The 14458-nt window shown below is 38.5% G+C and overlaps 1 protein-coding gene across 3 annotated transcripts in view; it reads left to right on the top strand.

The window, feature by feature from the left end:
• The window catches only part of NCK2 (NCK adaptor protein 2), an 86202-nt gene that overhangs the window by 50241 nt on the left and 21503 nt on the right, over positions 1–14458 (top strand). For all 3 annotated transcript variants that reach the window (XM_057422196.1, XM_057422197.1, XM_057422198.1), the window contains exon 3: positions 3129–3370. In XM_057422196.1, the coding sequence (XP_057278179.1) occupies positions 3145–3370 (226 nt within the window). In that variant the 5' untranslated portion in view covers positions 3129–3144. The remainder of the gene's footprint in view (positions 1–3128; positions 3371–14458) is intronic.

The raw sequence follows: 14458 nt of genomic DNA, 5'->3' as shown, positions 1-14458 counted from the left end.
TCCTTATTCACATATAAAGAAATCTTAGCTCTGCAAATGTCACAGGAAGAACCATATTGTCCTTGATGGAGCCAGTCTAATACCATAATTGTAAGAAAGTAGTTCTAACGCCTTTAATACTAGTTCTTCACATATAAAAACAACCCACCAAAACCCTCTTAAACCCCCAAAAAACCTGCAAACATCCCCTTGCCCAACTGCATCCCCCCAAACTAAACTAAAAAACTAGCACAACCAGACTTCTCCACACAAATGCGTAGAGCTTTAAATAGGCAAATGTTTAACTGCAATTATGTGATGCATTTTGACTATAAATCCTGTCTCCACATGGGTAGGAACACTTGTGCCATTAAACGCACCGCAAAACCTGGAGTACTTTACTGAAGCGGGTTCAGCAGGAGCATGCCACTTGAGAAACGTACCTTCTCTACACTTTTGCCAAAATTGCATCATGCAAGGGACTGCTTGTGAAGTGACATTGTTTCTCAGGCAGGGTGGCAGTTTTACACATCTGCAGGAACTGGAATTGAAGAAATTGGGTAGTGGAGACCTGTACAGTTGATGTCAGCCCTGACGTGTGGGCTCTTCCTGTGCTTCTGTCCTTGTACAGCACCTTGGGGAAACACTTGATGACTCTTGCAGCAGAGCCAAGTCAGTGCGAGTTTTTCGTTTGTTTGTTTTCTTCAGAGGAATAGAAAGAATTTGATAGTTTTCCATCAGTCACTAGTCAAATATTACGCCTAATGTGTTGTTTTAAATTATTCATATACTGTAATATTGGTAGATAATTTAAACGTGCCTGTGTTGTGTGTGAAAATAACCTTTTTAGAAGTAGAGCCTTTGTGATGGCAACACCAGCCGATTGAATTGATGGTGTCCTATTTCTTTATGTTCTCCATGTTGCCAGAAATAGTAAGAATTGACCAATTTACAATTGCTGAGATAAAATAAACAGATTTAAATTGGAGAGAGAGATTATATTGACAACGCTGGCTTTCAGAACATGCTTGATTGCAATTCCCCTGTGGCTACCTCAGCTTATCGACCTGTAGGCTATCTGTCCATTTCATGTGAGTCAGAAACCAGGGCAGTTTATTGGAGACTGCTGTCCAAAGCTCAGGCTATCCTGTGTCATTGACAGATTATTATTTTAGGGAAAAAAAAAAGTTTAAGGGAATAGTGACTTATTTATTGTGAAGTCATCAATTCTACCTGCATAAGTCACAGCCTGTTTGAATTCCAAGAGTTGTGTTTCAAGTGTTGCAAACATCGTCACTTCTTTTTGAATTCATCTTGGGGCTTTCAGCTATGCAAATGCATGTTTGAATAATGGTTTTGTTGTTGTATATTCTGTTGTGTTTTCTAATTAGAAAATGAATTTAAGTATGTTGATTACTACTTCGGATTTTAAAAAACATTGTTCTACCTTGGCCATGAGGGGTGACGTTGCTAATGCTTTCCAGAGCTTTGCTGTCATGCAGTTTAGCAACCATAGGTCAATCGAATATAATGCTCTCCTGAAAACAAAAATTGTGATAATAGGAGGCTACTCATTTATAATAGAGTTGACTATTGTGTCTTATGATTACAGGTTAACTTTGAATAAGGTTTAACTTTAAATAAATAGGTTAACTTCTTTTTCTTTGAAAGAGGAGGCTGCTAGGCTGTCTGACATGTAGTCTTCACAGCTTATGCTGTAGCTGACAGGAGAAAGTGTGTGTGTGTTTACAGACTGCAGAAGGAGCCCTTTCTGACTATAGGGTGATATGTGCTGAACAGAATTTCTGAGTGAGGTTTGGGTTGGGTTGTTGTTTTTTTTTAAATTACCCATCTGTCACCTAAGGTATTAGGTATTGGAGTTTGTGTGGTTGTGGACTACTAAGAATTGGGCAACAAAGTCAAATCATGTTAAAAAGATCCTTGGATGTGAATAGTTGAAGTACTCTGGGACCTGTTTCTACTAACCTGTAATATAAAGGAAAATCTACAGCTTTTACTTAAAATCTGCTGCATTGATTTTGCAACTACATTCTCATTTCCCACTCTGTCCTGACCTCCTCTTTCCTAAAATCCCTCAACAGTGATTAGAAAATTATAGGTAGCTTCTCAGAATTTAAAGGATCAAATCAACATGTTTTGGTTGGCACTGTAATGTGTTAGAATGTCACTGGTACTGGCGTGGGACTTTTTTCTTCTTTGCACACTACTGTGTTCCCTCGCATTGTTCTTGGTAATTACTGGGATGCGTAGGAAAATGTGGAGGCATGCAGGTGTCTTTATGCAGCTGAAAGATAGCTTTGGAAAGGCTCCTTCATGTTACAGGTAAGTAAAACAAGCCAGCTTATTCAATCTTAACAGAACTCTGGGTAAGTTTCGGGTAGGCAAGAAATGAAGTACAGTTGAGGGAAGCACAGTGGGTACTCTTCTCCACCTGGTTCGCTCATGACCATTGCAGGACTGCAGTGAGCTGGGATCTTCCCAGGAGTAAAGTGGGAATGAAGGCTTCTCCTAAAATACAGTCTTGTGCTGCCTGCTCAAAGCATTGTTCTAATGACAGTGCCTTCTTTTTGATGGCATATTTCCCTGCTGAGTTACATTACTTCTTGAAGTATTTGCAAAAATAAAGATGGATAACTTTGTTTAGATGCAGAAAACTAATAAATAATGTGTTAGTATATGGATGAGGAGCTAGGGCAGAAGGAAAATACATTTTTTGAATGGTGCCTTTTTAAATTTCTTTTTCTCAGATTAGAACTTTGAATGCCAGGTGTGGGATAATTTTATGATGCTATATGCAAAAACCAAATGGTTTTATAAGTTATATTTTGCTAATGCATATCTGACTAATATTTTCTATATATTGAGAGGAAGCAAATGTAATACATTATGACTAGAATTTACTATTAAGGTGTTGTCATATTTAGTGGAAAAAAGGTAAGAAAGGCCTATTATTTTTAAAATAATTTTTATTATTTTTAAAAGAGGGGTTCAGATCTATGAGTTTTTGCTCTGTAAAACTTTCTGATTTTCCCCTTCCATTTTCTTGTTTATTTCAGACCTTAAAGGAAAATCTGAGTAAGAATTACATCATATAATTTACTGATGAGTATTTTAATATTTTGTTGCAGAAGGACTCCATGAAAGATGACAGAAGAAGTTATTGTTATTGCAAAGTGGGATTACACTGCACAGCAGGACCAAGAACTTGACATCAAGAAAAATGAGCGTCTTTGGCTATTAGATGATTCCAAAACATGGTGGAGGGTAAGAAATGCGGCCAACAAAACGGGATATGTGCCATCAAATTATGTGGAGCGAAAAAACAGCTTGAAGAAGGGTTCTCTGGTTAAAAATCTCAAAGACACATTGGGTAAGTCCTTTCGTATTTTAGAAGTTGTGTAGTAGACTTGTTGGGTTTCAGATGGGCATGTAATGTGTGTATAAATATTATTTTTTAATATGCTTACTTGGCTTTTCTTTTTTGAGGTGACATGTTAAATGACTGAGGGAGAGAGTAGGGGTGGGTGTTCTTGCATCACATCAGGAGAATAAGATGTTATTTTTGTTCCAGTTTGTCAGAGGTTGTGTGTTTTCAATGGCTAAAGAACTGTGTTTTCATTGAGATATTAACTGCTGAATCCTCTCCGCTCTTGCAAAGTCCTTTCACTCAAAAATAGAAGGATGTAAACTGGATTGTTAAGCATAGCGATTATAGCACAGTTAAATCATTTTATGAATGGGATTATAAGATGTGGCTATGTGCAACGTCAAGGGTTAAGTTTCTGTGGTCTGAGATGTTCCTTCTGCTTCCAGGTCCTTCGTATATTCTCTGTTTTATACTTGCTCATAAATTCTTCACAATAGTGTATCATTCATGTAAAATAATACACCTTTGAAAAAAAATTGAGTGCATTTTGAAGAAATGTATTTGGGAGTCAAGTGAAATGATTTTTTTCCTCTCTTTTGCAATGATTTTTAATGACTGATTAAATTGCTAAAAAAAATAAAAGTATTTGCATAGAGCTGGAAAAGGTTAAACATAGTGATATGTGATTGCTTTACATCTAGGGGCTAAAAAAAGAAATCTACCAAGGGTATTTTAGGATATAATGAATAAACCAGAAACATATATGCACCCGGAGATGTTTTGAAGCTATTTTTGACTTGTGTTTTGGGTTTTGCCTGTTTTGAGAAGCTTTACATAGGGAAAGCTTATTCTGTTAGAGTTTGCTATGGAAAATACTGACTCTTCCACAGAAAAATTAATATTTGGGATTGGACTTGTTAGAAAGAAGAAAAAGATCACTTAAAAATAGCATAGCAGTAGCTTATGTAGGTTTATTGCAGGTGTCCTGCGCTAATGTTATGTCTAATAGGTTAGGTTTCTTGGTCACTTCTTTACTGTGTCCTCTGTTGCTGAGCTGCCATGAAGTACATAGAAATTGACTGTAGTGTGGGTGGCAGGTGATCAAGGTTATCACAAGATTTAATGTTAATGTTTAAACCATAGGCCTTTCTACAGGTACTCTTGGAGTATACTCATCACAGTGCTAGCAAATGTGATTATGCCTTTTCAAAGATTTGCATAAAGAATATGCTCCAACATCAATTAATTAGTTAATATCAAAACCCCAGTTGTGACTTTAATCCCCTTTTATATGGATTTATGTTGTCTAAATACATATATTTTGTCTAAAAGCTAGTTTATGAAAGGATTGTTTCTGTTATGATAATGTATCAAGCATTTGTGTAGAATGTGGACAGTATTTACTTGATGTAAATAAGCACATTTTTATTTATATCCAACAGGGATGAGTTTATGTGAAGGAACAAAGACTGTACTAGCATATATACACGTTTACCTGCTTGAACTTAACAAAACTGCATGCTTCAGGGTGATTCACTATGGTGGCAACTGATGAAAGGGTGTAAGAACAAAGCTGGGTGGTTTCATGTCTGAGCCTTCGCTAGTGTCACATCTTCCAAACCTTAGGCCTCTGCATGCACGTGCAAGGGTTTTTAAGTTCTGAAGGACCGTTATTACAAACTACTGATTTACCCCTTTCTTTATATGTTGTTTGTTCAGATGAAGTGGAAAATACCATGTGGTGGAGCCTAGCTTTTTCTTATGCAGTGACCACATGTACCTGCTAAGCACAGAGGTCGAAGCATCTCTTCTGTTCTTTTATGCTCATACATCCTGTGACAGTAAGCAGCTGCCTAAGCCATACCTACCCCACATCTAACCCACAAACTGGCTCAGGATATTCCCCCCACCCCCCAGTTGGAGCTTCAGAGTTGTTTTCTTTTGTTATAGTTTATGCTTAGCATAATGAAATTTGTGTCTGTGCTGTGCACCATGTACCTATACGAATATATTTTTACTTCCCTGGGTCAGAGTCCTCAACTACAGTACAGTCATTAAGCATTGCTCGTCTTGCAGTAATTTCCCATTCAAAACAAGGGTACCCTGTGTCCTTCCTTAGAGGACCCTTTCTTCTGAGTGGCCATCAAGAATGCACTTCTTAAAGGCTTGCAAATTGCGAGGCTGATGCTTGATCTAGTGAAACAGCTTTTGAAAGTATTGCTGCGCCCAGTCAAACAAGTTCTTAAGTTCTCTTTATAGAAATATGTCTAATGTCTAATCAAATATGCCTCTGCTAAGTTCACAAGAAAAATTCACATTAAAATACCAGCTAACCCAGCACAGGTGGGAATGGTGATCATGAGTATTGGTCTGTAAACCGCATCTGTTTCAACTTTGATCTTGAACCTGTTACTGAAATATCAGGTATTGAACTAAAGAAAATAAATAAACTGACTTAATAATCGGGGAATAATTAATCTAAAGTTTTATGAAGTCTCAGGAGAGAAACAGCAGGCTTATAGCTCTTTTCAGTGACTAGGCTAGTGGGCTTTAAGTAGAAGAAGCCTCTGACATACCTGTGCCCACCTTTGCTTGCTGCGCTCCTGCGAATGGTTCCTCCCATACAGATGCACTTTTCTTCCTACCTCTTCCTTAATCAATTTCATTTCCTTGTCTTTAAACATATTTCATCTGAAAGCATTGTTATTGCACAAATGATGTAGTGTGTTGTCTATGGGATTGCCTGTAGCTATCTGCCACTCTTTATGCTTATCCACAGTAATTACTGGCGCTTGATTTATACTTCCAGGTATTCCATGAATACGAATGGTGCCAGCCGTATTTCAAATTGTGGCAGACACCATAAGAGCTATTACTATTTAATTAATAGTCCCTATAGTTGGCTGTTGAAGATGCGTCATGTAAATAGTACTTAATCTATGTAGTCTGTGTTCTAATGAAAGTTTATAGTACCAGTTAATACTATCGGTGTCTTGTACATAAAAAGCCAAATACATCATGAGAGTTTACTACCTCTGTGAAGTTGCCTTTATCAGGAAAACTTTTAATCTCATCAGAGAATGAAGTCATGCCTATTTGATGCTGAAAACTAATTTTCCCGGAACTCTGTTGACTGTCATTAATTAAATCTCAGCCCTTGAATACTTTATTGATAGAATTTCATCAGCTTTACCATTGTTTGGCTTGGGGTTGGTGAAAGGTTAATGGTAGTGTGGGTACTTAGAACATGCGGCTTGATGGTTTAAAACATCAGTTCATTTTCAGGAATGTCTTGAGGTTCCTGGAATTTCCATTGCACTTGAGCTTTTTTTAAAAAAAGAACCTCAGCAATTAGAATGTCTTCAGAACCAGCTCTTTTAGATGTCAGGTGCACATTAAAATGCTGATTGACACTTGTTTAGCATACGTTCATTAAATCGGTCACCTGTGGACTGCAAAACAGCTCACCTCAAATCTCAAATGATTCCCAGTAGTTTCTGAAGAGATAATTTTGGATGATCCTACATCTTTTGACAAAGCAGTAACCTTTTCTGCACCACTTTCTTTCCCCTTTCAGGATGTATACCATTATACTGTATCATCTTTTAGTCCTGTCACTGGGGAGTTCTTCCAAAACTTGCTGTTTTCCTTGCGTGACATGAAGACATTTCAATTCTTGTAATTTCTGTATTGATGGCTGTCCGTATCGGTTTTCTGTTTTACATGTGTTACTTGTGTAATATAAAATCCCTTTCTTGAGTGAACTCTAATGGGTCCGTAGCTACAGTGGCCCAGTTTTAATTATGGAAATGTAGCATATAGGCCACCTATTAAGTATTTTAAATGATTCATCTTCTCACTCCCTTTTTTGTCTTAACTGACTGATACTGCAAGTTCAAAGTTAATGGCAATTTAGCCGTTTGAAATGACTGTCTTCTGTTTGCTCATATTGAATGAAATCTGGTAATTATTACTGTTCTTAAGGCAAAAGACAGCTTCTAGTCCTGTGATTAAAATTTCATCTTCGTTATAATGAAGTTTAAAATAGTTTCCTTGTACAGTATTTCTTTTGTGAGGAGGGTATTTTTCACACGTATCTATTAAGCCTTACTAAGGAAGAGACCTCCAGCATGCATCTTCCAAACTGTAATTTTCTGTGGCATAATTCTTTCCATGCACTGGGGGTGGTGAGGAATTCCCATACCCATTTGGATGCAGCGGGTGTTTGCCAGCACCACCCCCAGAGCTGGCTCTGAGTGGGGCTCCATGCATTTCCCCTTCTGCAGCAAAGATGATCTCTACTTGCTGGCTCATCTCTGTCACGCTGAACAGAAACCTTATCTGAAGGAAGCAAAAATAATTCAGAAGTTGGTTGTTTATGTAAGTAAAATAAAACTTCTGCATTTTTTCCATCCCTTTGCAAGTCATTTTCCTGGCAACAGCACAACTCCCCAGGCAGCAGCATGTCCATGGGTGAATGATGTGTGTGATCCAGCAGCAGGGTGCCATTTTCATGGCAGTCTGTGATTTTATGAACGTTACTGCTTTTGCTTCACAACCAGCACTGCATAATAGGGATTTTTTTAAAGGTGTCTGGCCTTATGCCTTTAGTGAACAGCCACTTAAGAAACCTTAAAAACATTTCCATTTGGTTCTTGGTGTGGGTTTTTGAACAGATGCCCAGCAAAATAAAAAAAGTTTATTAAAAGGTATTGAAAGAGAGATTGGACACCCAAGAATACAGGAGAGGTGTTTACAGAATGCATAGGAACAATAGAAACAGTTGAGATGTTTGTTGACAATGGTGACAAACAACAATAAGCTCAGTAACATTTCACGGAGGCATTTAAGTTGCATGAGAGATCCTTCATATGACTTCTTTATTAATCTGCTGTAAGTCAGCAAAACATTTCAGTAACTTTTTAGTTTTAGTTTACTCAGTGTGCCAAATTTTCACGTGGAAACTAAGAATTGCCAATTGAGATGTTAAGTACAGAAGCAAGTCTATGCTTGCATCAGTACTGCTACTATGTTATTTCAGAAGTTTGTGAGCATCTGGGAGTATTTCCTGTGTTTGTCAGCCTCCACAGTGTCTACCTGGGTCAATCTGTAGATCAGTGCAGCAGCTCCCAAGTGCTCTATGTACTGTAGCTTCCAGGAATCAATAGTTTTACACCTTTCTCCTCCCCTGATTGTTTTTATTCATTTATATAAAAAAGCTTGGGATTTTTTCACTTTATAGCTGAACATTTGCCTGAGAGCTACTAAATGCCATCTTTCACTGTGTCTTTCTGCAAATTACCAAGGAAGTTAGCTCTTTTTTCTTTGCTCTTTTTTCTTTAGACGAACACTTCTTACTACAAGCAGGTATGCAGAATAGGTCATCTTTTCAATGTAATATTTTCTTTAACATTGGAAACCACTGTCACTTAAGAAGTTTGGTGTTCTTCCATTTTAGAGACAAGTATTTCAACTTGTATTTAAACTGTTACCGTCATAGTTCTGCATAACATGGTCATGCAATATGAAATCTTACACTTCAGGTAATCTGCCTTCAGCTTCTGGTGTGTGGGTTAGTGATCTTTATTTTTTGGTTTGGTTTTGAGGATTTTTTTCTTTTAAAAATACCTTAATGGCCCAATTTTGGTAGTTCTGAAGTGGCATGCTAGTAGATTTAACTGTACGGTGACATTTAATTATCGATCAGATTGCTTCTAAATCTTGTCTTGACATCTGAAATTTGATTACTGCTGAAGTCTTTCATTAGTGAGAGCTACTTATATTACTCTTAATTGTTGTGTTTTTTAGCTGATTTTTTTCCCATTCTTCAGCACTAGTTTTAAAGGAAGCATGCACAGTATTTCATAGTCTTTGCTTGATGAGCTTGTGTTTGTCTGCAAACTGGCAGCCATATTTGTTGCAAGATCACAGAAAACACATTAAATTCATAATATGACCAAGTGCTAGGTTGAAAATATTTCTATTCTTAATTGTTTTAAATTGTAGCATTTTCTGGACAGCCTGTGGGTGTAAAATTTACTACAAAAGGAAAGAATGGTAAAAATAAGAACAGATATGTAATCGCTGTTTAAGTTCACTGTTGTATAGCACAGCCTCTTTTGCCTTGTAGAGCTCATGTTAATAAAAACAGAACTGCCGTATAAGACAACAGAAGTTACTTTAATCTCTTTAGAACTTCAAGTTCCCAGTGTTGTTGGAATTCCTTGTTACAGACCTATAAGAAATGCTGATCTTTCCACTCAAGAGCAGGAATTTTATAAATTTGATTTAAAAGAATAAGTAACCAACCAACCTTCAAAACTTTCTACAGTATGTAGCTACTTTTCTAGTTATTTATCATATATAAGGATTTTGAAGAAGGAGTGATATGAAATCCAAACATCTCTACATGAGATAAGCAGTAAAATCCCGTTGTAGGAAAAATAAAAGTATTTTTCCTGTGAGACTTTATGTTGCTTTGAAGCTTTCTAGGTTGTCAGAAAATGTGGGCATGACAGTAATGGTATGTCTGTCATGTTTCTTGGAGGGCTGGATGATGGTATGTCGCCTGTATTGGTACTTTCAAGCAGTTGATATGCAGTAATTTAAGCTAATCTTTATAGAGAAGTAGTTGAACTTTTTATGTACAGCACAGATTCTTGCTCAGTTTCATGTAGAATCTCTGTGTTAAAATATCTTTGTGTTTGAAATTGCTTGGTAAAAGCACTTTCTTGGCTGCACTGCATCCTGCTTTTTAGCTGTATTGCTCAAAATAAGCATGTTTGTTGTGGGGCAGGGTGGCAACAGTGGCGACTCTTCACCAGTGATGAAATTGAGGAACATGGTTTTGCGGTAGTGAGAGAAGCCGATATGAACTCTGTGTGTGGTTTGGGATAAAAAAAGTTGGAGCAATTGCATTTCTTCCATCTTAACAGTAATAATAGATCAGTCTGGTTGCATGAATTACTGTCATTAGATGCAGAGAAATTAGAAATTATTCCAGAACACAGGAAAGAGATTTTTTCCATTCCTGTCTAGAGCATGTGGAGGTAGGAGCTGGCAACGCTGACACCAGTGGTGTGGTAGCAGGTGATTTGTATAATAAGGAATTCCAATGCTTTGCTACTTTCTGGAAACATATCTGCCTCCTGATCATCATCAAAACTCTGACCTTGTTTAAGCATCTATTTTCATTTCATTATTGATTTTTAAAGATCTAGAGATATATTCAGTAGCAGTAGCTCTGCATATGGAAAATGATACAAGAAGATATTGCTGACATGGTAGGGTCTGCTATCCTACTATCAATTTGATATATACATAATAGCTGAAGAATATATTCATTTTGAATTAGTGTTACTATTATGCATGTTAATAGTTACCCAGAATGCAAAAAAACCCTCACAAATTTATGGTTATGGACCTATTGTAGGCATGTAAAAATTTAAATAACATTATGCATATCAACTACTTCCAGTGAAAGTATCATTAAAGGAATTGAAGTCTGTGCTCTATGGAACTAAAATAAGGCTAAAAAAAACCCCTGTGTTATAATTTCTAAAGGGACGTGCTTAAAAAGAAAAAATAAATGAAATTGCGGACAAGACTAATGCAACCCCCTCCCCCCCCAAAAAAACCCAAAGCAACCAAATAAAAAGTCTAACCAACAAATTTCATGCTTTTTCTGTTACCTGCAGGACTTGAAATCAGAGAAAGCTGGTAAATATTCTGGAGAAGTCCAGGTAAAGATTAATGATTCAAGCAGAGTATCTGTTGGATAAAAAAACTTTTTCTGACAGATGTGTGCATCAGGCCCTTTATCTGATCTAAGGTGCAAAGCCAAGAGCAGCAGTGAAAGCAGAACCTGCAGCTTGTTGCAGTGCCCAGAGCTCCAGTACTAGCTGGTGGTGGGAGGAGAAGTTTGTGCTTTTTAACATTTACAATTGCATGCATTGTATTCTGCTGCCGTTTGTCTTACGTTAATTATTTATTTGGATGGATTCTTTAAAGGGTTTGCTGCTTCAAGAGTTTGAGACAAATATGTAGAATCATGGAATCATAGAATGGTTGGGGTTGGAAAGGACCTTAAGATCATCTAGTTCCACCCCCCCCCTGCCATGGGCAGGGACACCTCGCATTTAGACCATGTTGCCCAAGATTCCATCCAACCTGGCCTTGAACACTGCCGGGGATGGGGCATTTACCCCTACTTTGGGCAACCTGTTCCAGTGCCCCAAAACCCTCACAGTAAAGAACTTCTTCCTTATAACTAACATAAACTTCCCGTGTTTAAGTTTTAACCCGTTACCCCTTGTCCTGTCACTACAGTCCCTAATGAAGAGTCCCTCCCCACCATCCTTATAGGCTCCCTTCGGATACTTTAAGGCTGCTATGAGGTCTCCACGCAGCCTTCTCTTCTCCAGGCTGAACAGCCCCAACTTCCTCAGCCTATCTTCATACGGGAGGTGCTCCAGTCCCCTGATCATCCTCGTAGCCCTCCTCTGGACTTGTTCCAACAGTTCCATGTCCTTTTAATGTTGAGGACACCAGAACTACACACAATACTCCAGGTGAGGTCTCACGAGAGCAGAGTAGAGGGGCAGGATCACCTCCTTCGACCTGCTGGTCACGCTCCTTTTGATGCAGCCCAGGATATGGTTGGCTTTCGGGGCTGTGGGTGTTACACACTGCCTGCTCATGTTCATTTTCTCATCAGCCAACACCCCCAAGTCCTTCTCCGCAGGGCTGCTCTGAATCTCTTCTCTGCCCAGCCTGTAGCTGTGCCTGGGATTATCCCAACCCCAAGTGTAGGACCTTGCACTTGGCTTGGTTGAACTTCATGAGGTTGGCATTGGCCCACTTCACAAGTGTGTAAAGGTCCTTCTAGATGGTATCTGTTTCCTCCAGCGTATCAACCAAACCACACAGCTTGGTGTCATCGGCAAACTTGCTGAGGGCACACTCAATCCCACTGTCCATGTCACCAACAGAGAATAACATAATAGAAACCATGATATGTCCTACCTTTCAGCAGGTTTTTCTAATATGATGGTTGCAGTAAAATGTTGCAAGGCTGAAGGCGTAAATAAATCTTGCTGGTTTTAGTCAATGCTGAGTGAATAAATCTGGTCATTGTATTGTATTAAAAGTTTACTGTAATAAGTACTTCTCTTCTCCACTCCCCATGCAGTGTTTGTGTGCTGGGAGGTACAATTTGACATTTACAGATTTCAAAATTAGTCTTTTACTCATAATTGTGTTTTGAAAAGATAAATGGATCACCTTAACCCATTGTGGCTGCATGTACTGGTGACTTTGGTGACATTACTTCCCTTGGCTGTCACCTTCGTGGACCCATGTTTTTGCACCTCTCTGAGCCAAGTGTGCTTCAACATGTTATCATTTTGGGCTTAAAGCAAGCCTGAAAGTCAGCTCCTCAGGTAGTTTCATTGTTCCCTATTAAAGAGAGTCATCCCATTGCCTGTAGCTCTTCCTACACCGGTTCCAGCTGCGGTGGCAGAGCCTTTTGGTGTTAAATGTTTGTGTCTGAGTCTCCTCAACTCTTTATTTTATTTTTTTCTGTAGAATAAAATCCTTCAAGCCATCTCCTAATTATGTCTCTTCTTCCAAGGCAGAGAAAATAGAGTAAGTTTTTCCAAGTCATGCCATGTACTGGATTTCTTGCCTTGTGTTCTCTTCTGTCCTCCTTTCCCCTCAGGTTCCTGGGAGGACTGAAGTCTTCTGAAGCAGCAGAACTGGGACTGCAGAGAGGGCCAGTGTGTCACTCTCTGCTGCCTGGGTTGGACCCTTCCCATAAGCATGTGTTTATGGGGGTATGCAGTGACCACAGTTCTTCAGAAAATGAAGTCGTTATGTATACTGTCCTTACCTGTAGCTTCATGGCTTAGCGCATGAGGGTGGTACAGAGAAGAAACAGTCGATTTTGAGGTCCTGTGCATAACTTGTTTGGTGTGCATAGCTGGGTCACCTTTCTAAAGACTGAGCTAAGATGCCTGGCAAAAATCAATAACCTGAGAGTATGTAATCTCAGGGACACCATTTTCCAAAGAAATCTAGTGACTTAAAGAGCAAGCGATTTTTCTATGTTGAACTGACAGTGGCAGCTCTTTCTACGCTGTTGGCATCATCAGGGAATTCTCATTTAGATGTGGAAATTTTCTCCAATATGCATCTCCAATAAGTCTTTCAGTATTACTGAATCTCTTCTTTTTTCTTTCAAGGCTTTGGGGTGTCTTCACATTTCATCTCCCAGGGTCTCTTGGAGTGTAAATTTGTTTCTTTTTCTCTGTGTGGTCCCGCTCGGGTTTCCTTGCCTTCTGTTTCTCAGGTTTTTTTTGAAAACCTGAACAATAGGTGACCATTCTGTGACATGTTTTCATACTGTGCAAACAAAATTACTAGATTAGCATTCACACACAAAAAAATGAGCTTTGTCTTAGAATGCATAAGAGATTTCCTTCCTTTTTCTGAGCCTCAAAAATGTTATGTTTTGTGGAGTGCATCTGTAAAGCAGGAATCAAGATGGTGCATAATGTATGCAGACACACAGCATAAACCTGCTATGTGAGAGAAAACACCCACCTCTCTTTGTTTTGAAAGTCGGGGGTTCCAGTAACAGAAATGGCTTTCTTTGAGAGTCACTTCAGAGGTACACATGGTTTGTTTACTTGCTAGTAGTTTTTGCGGTTGCGGGTTGTCCAAGTGGGCATTCAGGGTGCTGTTTCTAGTAGGTGACTATTTGTAGCTGCATTTTGCACCAGAAAATTGATTTAGGGTTTTGGCTGTAAACTGTCTAAACTCTACACTGTCACTGCCATTGCCCTTGTTTAGCAGTCTTTGATACTTCTAAATAAAAGAAAAGAGAAGGTGAAAGAAAGAAGGGGAAAACGTATTTTGATGCAGTGAAAATGTTCTTGTACATGGGATCTACCAATTTGCAGACCTGTAAGATGTTTTTTCTACTTGTTAATTCAGGAGGTTGTTCTCCAGACCAAGAGCAAAATTTATTGCTCTGTTACTAGTTCATTGCTGAGTTTTAATCTACAGAAGTAATTGATTTAGTTTGTGTGT

This window comes from Pezoporus wallicus, unplaced genomic scaffold (genome assembly GCF_028554395.1).
Source record: "Pezoporus wallicus isolate ANWC-B61680 ecotype Strahan unplaced genomic scaffold, APGP_CSIRO_Pwel_v1 contig_5785, whole genome shotgun sequence".
In the NCBI taxonomy this organism is placed as follows: Eukaryota; Metazoa; Chordata; class Aves; order Psittaciformes; family Psittacidae; genus Pezoporus; species Pezoporus wallicus.
This window is presented reverse-complemented; position numbering and strand designations above follow the sequence as displayed.